Source organism: Arachis hypogaea, chromosome 13 (assembly GCF_003086295.3).
Source record: "Arachis hypogaea cultivar Tifrunner chromosome 13, arahy.Tifrunner.gnm2.J5K5, whole genome shotgun sequence".
NCBI lineage: Eukaryota > Viridiplantae > Streptophyta > Magnoliopsida > Fabales > Fabaceae > Arachis > Arachis hypogaea.
In genome coordinates this window covers 56,799,090-56,809,503 of record NC_092048.1, presented here as the reverse complement: position 1 = coordinate 56,809,503, position 10,414 = coordinate 56,799,090, and the positions used below count along the sequence as shown (strand labels likewise).

Here is a 10,414-nt window from a genome sequence, read left to right as displayed (position 1 = left end):
CGACCAAATCAATGCTGTAAGCTACTAAAGTCATTGTATGGTTTATGACAATCTAGTCGTTTGTGGTATGACAAACTTTCTCATCTTTTTCTATCTCATGGACATCAGCAAACCTTATCTGATTATAGTCTATTTGTTAAATTTACTAGTGCTCAAATTTCTATACTTCTAGTTTATGTTGACGACATCGTTCTCACTGGTAATTCCGTTTCTGAACTGGCTGCCATTAAGTCTATTTTGTACCAATACTTCCAAATTAAAGACTTGGGCCCATTAAAAATTTTTTTGGGTATTGAAGTTGCTCAATCAGTAAAGAAAATTTGCTTATATCAAAGAAAATATTGTCTTGATCGTTTGGAGGATTTTAGTTTATTAGGTGCTAAACTTGCCTCTGTTCCAATGGATAGTACCATAAAACTATATCAAGACAAAAGTCCCTGCTATTTGACCCTTCTATGTATTGCCGTTTGGTTGGACGTCTTATCTATCTTACCACTACTCGACTAGACATCATGTATGCCACTCAACAATTAAGTCAATTTATGGCATCTCCTACTGAATCTCATCTTCAAGCTGCCAAGTATGTGTTACGATATCTGAAAACTAGCCTGGCAAAGGACTTTTTTTTTCCAAGAGAATCAGAAATTCAGCTTCTCAACTTCAGTGACTCTGATTAGACCGGATGTCCTGACACTCGGCGATCTTTAACAGGCTATTATTACTTCTTAGGCAGCTCTTTAGTCTCTTGGAAGACCAAGAAACAAACCACCGTTGCCCTCTCATCCACTGAAGCAGAATCATGCACTTTCCAACCCAACTTGTGAATTTCAATGGATACTAAATGTATTACAATTTTTACGCATCTCTCCTATCCGCCCACTAATTTTATATTGTGATAATCAAAGTGCTCTTCATATTGCTGCTAATCCGGTTTTTTATGAACAGACCAAACATTTATAGGTTAATTGTCACTTGGTTCGATAAAAAGCTCAAGTTGGAGTGATAAACCTTCTCCCCATTCCTTCTTCTGGGCAATTAGCTGACATCTTCACCAAACCTTTGTCTTCTCAACCCTTCTATCTTAATCTCAATAAGCTTGGTGTTATTGATATCTTTCATCCTCCAACTTGCGGGGGCGTATTAAATCACCCTTTTACCTTAGCCTATGACAACAATAAAAAAGTCTCACGGCCCACAAATTCAATCCAATAGAATATATAAATTCAGTTTTAATTTTAACCTTTATTATTTTATCTTATCTTTTATCTTTCATAGACAAAAACTCTCTCTCTCTATATATACTAGCGGCTTAATAGGCACTGCCGTGCCTGTTTAGCCGCTTTTTTATGGGATTTAAAGTTAATTATTTTAATAAATTTTAAAATTTTAAAATTTTAAATTCGAATAATATAAAAATAATAATATATAATAATCAATGATAATATAAAAATGTTCAAATTAAAATAATCATATATTACCTATTTATAAACAATAACAATATGAAATTAATTTAATTATAATGAACACATACATCACCTATCTACAAATCTACAAATAACATAATTCATAAAATAATTATTACAATAATATTTTATCTTCTTCTATATAACTCAAAGTCATACAAATAAATAGAAAAATACGATTGTTTACAAAAAATGAGCCATATTTAAAAGTCATATTTTTTCATTTGTTTAGGGACATTTTTTTTAAGTGGTAAACCAAAATACGGATCTGTATTTGAAGAATCTTTCTTGTGCCTACAAAAAGTGTAAAGAAGAAAAATAATTATGTCTTTTTTTGCTGAGTATAGATCAAACTATAAGTAAAAACGTTAAGATAAATCTAAAGTAATTTCTGAATTTGTACCGAGAAAAAATCTTTAGCAATTCCTCATACATCTCTTTATCAATAAATTCTTGAGCTTTGAAGAACTACAAAATTTAGAAATCAATAAAATATACCATATGCCAATACAAATTTCATTATATTTGAACGAAAATTTAACAATAAAAAAAATAAAACCTGCAAAATTGAAATTTCTTGTTTGAGGTTGGATTTGCTACACATGCACAACAAAAGAAGCCATTAAACCCTCTGTAGAGTATTCAAATCTATAGTTATCCGATATTACCTCTATTTTGTGCAATTTTTTAATCTAATGAAAGGTACCTGCAATGTTCTTCTTTACTAACATGAGTTGGTTCCGCTTCTGTGTGTTTGTCTCTGGAAAAAGAAAAATGTTTAAATTTATTATTACTGGTTTAAAATTATTTTTTGCAACTTTATTCAACATGGAAAACATAATCTCTGTTGCAATTTTAGAGTTACTTTTTAATATTTTAGACATAAACTCTTTCCCTTTATTTAATGAAAAATGAAGAATATAGAAGGGAGATAGATAATAGGCATATTGATAACATTCTGATTACGATGATTGCATTACCTTGTATGTTGTTGGAACAATATTTCCTTTTTTATCATCTTCCAGAATTGGGTCTTGTCTGTTTTAACCGTTCCTCCCCAACTAATAGAATAAATTTGAAAGGAATGAACCTATTAGATAACATATGAGTATGATTACTAACATAGAAATAGAAGTATGTATATTTAATGTAATTTTCATAGTAATTAATTTAAAAAATTACTTTATTGTCTATTGGTTCAATTGATGCAATTCCTTGCTCATCTTTCCATGCACTCCAGAGACTTTGGAATCCTTCTTCCTGTAATTGATATTTGTTAATATATTTCTAGTATATATATCTTGTATGTCTTAGTTAATCATAATTAGTACATACCTGTTGCATAAAACAGATGTTCAAGTTCGTTATCTTTATCTCCTGGCATATATTGATGAGCTCCTTTGAAATCAAATTGTCTATTAAAAAAATATAAGTCGTTAGTCATCAATAAATTGAAGTTTGTAAACAAAAATATCTATATCTCTGAAAGAGATTTAAAGATTAAAATGATATGAAGACTGAATTGTATCAAGAAGTAACTACACACTGATTTACTAAGAACATAAATTACCTGTGGTGAAGGTAACAATATTTCTTTGAAAACTACATTTCTGGTAAATTCTCCACTTGTTCCATATATTTTTCCTTCTTTGACTAAAATTTTTGTAGTTGACTGAGAAATACTTCGAGACAGAGCAACATATAATTGACCATGGCTAAATACATGTTTAGGGAGATAGATCCCTACTTTAGGAATGGTTTGTCCTTGTGATTTGTTTATTGTTATTGCAAAACTCAACCTTACAGGAAATTACTTCCGGATAAGTATAAAAGGCAGTCCTAAATTTTCTGTTGTTTTGTGTTTTATCCGAGGCAAGAAAGCTCTTCTTCCACAGTGATGACCGGTTAAAATTTCTACGTCCAACATGTTTTGAAAAGTTCCACGACATAGTAACCTTGTACCATTGCATAAGCCGGCCTTAGGGTCTATGTTTCTCAATAACATCAAAGGCGCACCTTTTTTTACCTTCAATACATGAGGTGGCAACCCGCCTGTAGAAACTGAGTTAAGGTATTCTTGTTGATATAAATTATTAGCATCTCCTTCTACCTCATCAAATGAGACTAAATTTCGTTCTTCTCCTGGAAACTAGTTGATAATTATATCATTAAGTTGTTGCACATCATGATTTTTTGGCGTCAATATTGCCCTTTCTACCATATAAGAAGCGTCCCACCCATGAGATTGTAAGTTTGGAAATATTTCTTCTATTAACTTGTGTAACGATGTTTCACCCTCCCACGGAATTGCCATATTTGCTTGTATCCGTACAAAGTCTTCATGTATGGTGGGCTCAATTCCATCACCAATGCGCATTAGATACTCAGCAAAAACATGATCATTAGAAGATTGCATATTTTTTCGCAAATAGAGAATTTTAGTGGAAGCCCATAAATAAGACTTAACTATAGAAGCTGAAATCATTTGTGACTTACTACCTTTCGGTACGACAGGCAGTACTTGGCAGAAATCTCCTCCCATCACCATCACTTTTCCTCCAAATGGCATATTGTTTGCTAATATATCTCTCAGAGTGTGGTCTAATAATTGCACCGATTCTTTATTTGCCATAGGTGCTTCATCCCAGATGATTGCCGTTGTTTGTCTAATCAGCTTTGCAAGATCTTATTGTTTGCTTATGTTGCAAATGGATGATGGTTCTGCATTAATTGGGATCTTAAACCTAGAATGAGCTATTCGACCCCCAGGCAATAATGTTGCGGCTATTCCTGATGATGCAGTTACCAAGACAATATGACCCTTATTTCTCAATTTTACAATTATAGCTCTGTAAAGAAATGTTTTGCCTGATCCTCCTGGCCCATCAACAAAGAACACTCCACTTTCTCTTTGATCAATTGTATTCATAATGCACTTGAAAGCTTTAGATTGATCATTGTTCAATCTTGCTACGGAACACAGGTCTTCCCGGGGTACTTCGATAGACAATTCTTCTTGGATAACTCTGGGTATCGAGTTGTCATTGTCATTTTCATGAGTTAGAGCTAGCAAATCGTATTGTGTAATCTGTTTTCCATGCTGAAGAAGTATATCATTTATATCCCTGAGTAGCTGATTTGTGAACACTAAGGCTGTTGTGGTGCTGGTTGACGGATAATAATCCACCATATATGAAAAAAATTCATCCCATAAGCTTCTTACATCTGTAGGCTCACAAAATATTAAGATGGTTGCAAACAACCTTCGTAAAGCACATGGCAATCGTAAAACAGAAGCCTCAACCAAACACTCACGGATGCTACTGTCACTCTCTAACAATCTTCGGTGTTGAGCAGATTGCTTGAAGGACAAATATTGGACCCCATTCACTGTTAGCACGTCATCCCAACTGATTGGTCCTCTTACATTAGATAACAGAATACACAAATAGAATTTTTCTCCTTCTGAAGGTGATACAGTATAAATTCGACCGATGGATCTCCTCTGTGTCTTGTGCCGACGCCATTCCTTTTCCTTGTTGTGCCAAGTGTAATACTCTGGAATTTCCCTGTACAAAAGATGCCTAGATTGTTGGTCCTCCTCACGATTTAGGACAAAGAACTCAGTGAGCATTGTTCTAGAGAAATAATCATCATTAAGTATTTCAGGAATGGTTTGGTGATCATAGAAGCTCACTTGATGTTGATTTGGCAAATGAATTTGTAACCTTTCCACTGATGGATACATTCGGTAAAGGTTAAATTTAAATATTCTCCAACATGCCTCTGGAGCAGCAATCCATCTTACATCAACAAACTGTTGGACCTCGTCAACATTAGAACCGTTGTGAACTTCCATTGCAACCCGGTCTGGACCCTTGTAGCAATATTTGTAGAGATACTTTATACTCTTGATGCTACTACATATCTCAATATTAATATGGCAATCATACTTTAGTAGTAGCCAATGGTTGTACGGAACTACCCATCTATTGTCAACCGTGACATTTTGGTTAATCTATACTGGAGTGTCGAATCGTCGCCTATATTGCGGATATGAGTCGTCACCACTTCGTGTTTCTGCTGCGAACTCTTTTGGGTAGTTGCGTTTACATTGGCCATTTTTCATGCAGGGTGAAGATTGATCAAGTGTACCGCAAGGACCATGAATCATATGTTTTAGCACCGCATCATGTAGGTGTGGTTCTACTTCTTTAGATGGTATCTCTGCACGTATCAAACTATCATAATGTTCCGGGTCAATTAACTTGTCATTTTTTTCTAAGATTAGTAACATATGTACATGTGGCAACCCTCTTTTTTGAAACTTAGTGACATAAATATAGCTCTTCACCTTTCCCAAGACACCCTTAGTAATTACATCCTCTTTCAGCTGTTCAAATTTGGCTCGAAAAATTTTTGTTGTTAGATCTGGACGATCTTGTGGAGTTTGAACTGGGTTGAGTTCTGAAGTTATTTCAGTCCAAGATGAATTGCATGTCATTGTGAAAAAAATATCTGACTTGCCCTCTTTAAGAACAATCGCCATTCCATCTTCATATCGTTGGGTCATGTCGCGACGGCTACCAATAAACGACGATGGTAATATTGTTCTTTTTCTTCCAACATTTTCTGAAGACAAATGTATAGAGAAATATATTAGTTTTAATAATTATTTTGGGTGATTCTTAATGATTTTCGAAGTAGCAATTAGATACAACAATATTTACCTGCATTGGTTTCACTTGTGTGCAAAGTATCTTGTAAACCTTGGTATAATTCAGCCCGTAATTTCTTCTGTCTAGTTCGAACCCATCTTAACTTTCCGGTTTCAATTTTCACATAGTTATCAATAACATATTGTTGTAGTAGTCGCCCTGCTTGCAATACGGTAGAATAATCATCGGGGCTATAAATTTTTAAGAATTTGCAAAAATGATTAGATACATTGATCAATTTTTTGGCAGAATTTTATTGAAGTCTATACTGCGTAAGAAATGGGGATTTGTACCTGGAGCATATAACTATTATATGTTCGGCATGATACTTTGCCGCCACTTTGACTTCGGGTACTGATATCCCATCCATGAGTTCCAAATGGAAAAAGAAGAGGATATTGTAGTGAATCGTAATAGCCAACGAATTCCTGAATCCTTCGTAGGCTACCAGCATGAGTTTGCACCTTGATATCTCACCCACGAATCATTGTTTTAACGTCATCACCAACAATTATAGCTGCTACATGCGACGCAGTTGGAAGACTATTTGTGGCTGATTAGCAGGTCGCTCTCTAATGACCAAACTACACTCATGTACATCTGACCGTTGTGCAAGCTGGCGAAACACATGGAGAAAAGGATTATACCGGTGTAGCAATTGTTGTAACTTGAAAACCAATGTTTCATGTAGTTGTGTGTTCTCCAGCATCCTATTCTGCAACTTGTGCTCAGTATCATATATGTACAGTTGCAAAAACTGTGGCCGCGTGCCCTGATCCGGATAAAATCTCCCTATATTGTGATATATTGAGCCTTGAGCACGAAATGTATATATACCTCGACCTGTTATAGCCAGTTATTCGTCCATGTGCACACCACACGAAGTGAAGGAAAATACATGATTGTATCCACGAATATGTTTTCTAAAATGGTTTCCTTTTGCAGAGGGGTCCAGGAAGATTTCCAACAATTCCTGAGGAGCATTTACTTGGGGAAGAGAGACTTTTCCCCCATTACAGCACATTTCGAACGTCTCATGGTAAAATAGACGTGCGCTACAGTAATAACATGTCCTTGGGATTGGTAGCGGAGTTCGAATTATTGTTGCATCCTCTTGAAAATTTCGAGCACAATTATGGGATACTCGAATATTTTGTCTAATTTCTGTACTCGTATTAAATTAACATATATTTGGTTATATTCATAATAAAAATCAGAAAATGATGAATTTTGTAACAACTAAAAATAGTTCTTTGTTGATTATAAATACAAAGAATTACTTATAGTGGTCATCATAAAAAAGAGATAAGTAACCATTAAATAATTAAGTGATGTTTCAATAATTTATTTTTTCACTTTGTTACACTGTATAATATTGTGATGTTTGACTTTATTTTTTTAAATTTTGTCATTCAGATGTATTTAACAACTTTAATTATAAAATATTTTATTTTATTCTTTCTAAAGATGTATTTTATTCGTTAAGTAAATGTTTTTATTCTTTTAATTATAAAAAAATGTTATTTATTGTGTAGCAAAATAGTTTTATTCTTTTTTTAATAAAATCATTTTGTTTAAAACCTTTTATTCGAAACTGTTATAACCAAGTTAAAATCACATACGATCTATAACAACATTATATTATTTTAAATGTTTATTATTTCCTTATTCCATTATATGTTTTTGTTTATATGGTAACACTATGTTTGTCATGGATTATTTTTTTTTAGATTAAATAGTCAATACAATATAGTTTGAGTCTAAAATAAATAATTTTTTTTAAAATGCTATCTTTATATATCATAATTTTTTTTTGTATAAAGTTCTCTGTTGCATCAGTTGTCTTATAACATTTTTTAGTTAATTATCTTATATAGGGTATGACGATTTTTGCTTTTGTCCAAATTTTTTAGTTTGTATGTTTTATTTCATGTTTTTTAAATGTTTAGATATTATTGGTCGAAATAATACAATACATGACGATAATATTGGTTCATATTTTATTTGTTCTATTACTTCTAATAATTTTTATTTTGTATGCTTTCGCTTAGAGTTATCATTTTAATTTTTATTATTTATTGTATTTCTTAAAATGTATTTTATTTAATTATTTTATGTTGTCATATTTGTGTGAATTATAATAAAATGATTCAACAAAATATAAAATTTTTTAAATTAACTATTTTTTATTTTCGCTAAAGTTTACATATTTTTCATTTTGATTGGCAAATAAATATTTTAAGTATTATGTTGGTTTTTATAAATTTTTTTTGTATAGATTTTAATTTTTTTTGTTAGGCACGGGCACTCTTTTTTGATAATTGGTTATTGTAATGATCTTAAATAATTAAATTTTTTAACATTTTATTTAATTTTTTTTATTTTGTCATGTTTGTGTGAATTATAACAAAATGATTCAACAAAATATAAAATTTTTTAAATTACCTATTTTTTGTTTTCGCTAAAGTTTATATATTTTTCATTTTAATTGGCAAATAAATATTTTAAGTATTTTATTAGTTTTTATAATTTTTTGTATATACATTTTAATTTTTTTTTTAGTTAAACACTGGCACTCTTTTTTTATAATTGGTTCTTGTAATGATCTTAAATAAATATTTTTTTTAACATCAATTATGCTCACACTTAATGTTTACTATGAATACATTAATATGCTAACATATAAGAATAAAATAATATTTTTTTATAAATTTATTTACCTATTAAAATTATGTCACAATACTAAATATATAAAGAAAAAAAAGTACAATACTAACTAGTAATATTTTTTTCACGTCTATTGTTTTGATCAGATCTATTTCCATGAATTTCTGATAGTATGTAAAAAGAACACATTAACAAAATTATAAAATTGTTCATTAAATTAAGTCTGTACAGTATTAGTGGTAATTGAGAGGTTACTTTATATAAGAAACAAATCATGCAAAATTAAATTGATTGGAAGTAATAGAATACGTAGAATACCCATTAATATCATAATTATCCAAACTCTGAATAACTAAAAAAATAGATAGTGACCGTAAAATACAAATATATGATAGGCAGTTTGAGTTCCTGTAAAAAGTTATCATTTGAAAAATAATTCAAGTGTAACCGTATAATAAATTTATTAAGTGAAGAAATTATCATTTATTTTTTACAATGTTATATATATGTATTAAAAATATTTTAACCTTTTTTGTGTATTAAATAAAACGTTTAAAAGAATTGTAGAATATTTAAAAAGATATGAAATGTAAAATTCTATTAGATATTAATTGGACCACTATTATTATGAGCATCTGAATAATAGCAATCATATTATCGGAACGACAATAATGTATTTTAAATGATTATATTTTACAGTGTATAATTTTTCTTTAGAGATAAATAATCCGTGAATAGAAAAATTATGTTAAACCGGTAGCATAATATTTATATTAAAATAGTAAATTTATCAATTTAAATTTATGTAGTGAAGTAATTAATACTTCTGATATATCTATTTTTGATAAGGAAAAGTACAAAAAAAATATCGAAATACTAATTATTTTTCTTATACAGTGAAAAAATTTAAGTTACAATTATATTATTAAACACATATATCTAATATAATTTTTTTAATAATGATACGGCGTAAGAACATTTTATTTATTCTTATAATAACATTATATTATATAGGTCAATAATGGAAGGTTTATTGAATCAAAATTTATGAAAAAATAAATTACTATTAAGTAGATAAATATAAATATATAGGAGTTCTATCCATATTTATTATCATTTGGTCTATTACTTGAATCAGTTTCGCTTTTATTATGAGTTTCTAAATATTTAAAAAATGTATTATTAACATGAAAATAATATATATTGAGAATTTAAGAGTACATCCGGTAGATAAATTACAGATAAATAGTACTAAGAGTACATTAACATAGAGATATTGTAGAAATATTCAAATTAAATGACAATCTAAATTGTAGAAAAAAAATTAAAAAAAATATACCAGAATTATCTACTAAGTTTTTTGTTATAGAGTCAAAAATTTTAATAACAAATATATTATTAAACATTAAACAAATATTTTTTTATAATAATACAGTTATAAAAATTTTATATTTGTATATAATATTATATTAAAAATTATTAAACTATTTAATAGTTGAGATTTTATAATTATGTAAGGTACATTAAGACAATATAATGATATCTATAATAATATTATTTAGGCCA

General features: G+C 29.9%; 2 protein-coding genes across 2 annotated transcripts; both read right to left on the bottom strand.

The window, feature by feature from the left end:
- Positions 1–4,149: 4,149 nt before the first annotated feature.
- Positions 4,150–5,322, bottom strand: LOC140177620 (uncharacterized). Its single transcript, XM_072210755.1, has one exon. The coding sequence runs from the start codon at positions 5,320–5,322 to the stop codon at positions 4,150–4,152; it is 1,173 nt and encodes a 390-aa protein (XP_072066856.1).
- Positions 5,323–5,481: 159 nt separating this feature from the next.
- On the bottom strand, positions 5,482–6,635 carry LOC112734612 (uncharacterized). The gene is made up of 3 exons (XM_025784007.1): positions 6,475–6,635; positions 6,194–6,372; positions 5,482–6,095 (listed from the first exon to the last, which is right to left on the bottom strand). The coding sequence occupies exons 1-3, from the start codon at positions 6,633–6,635 to the stop codon at positions 5,482–5,484; spliced, it is 954 nt and encodes a 317-aa protein (XP_025639792.1).
- Positions 6,636–10,414: the final 3,779 nt, after the last annotated feature.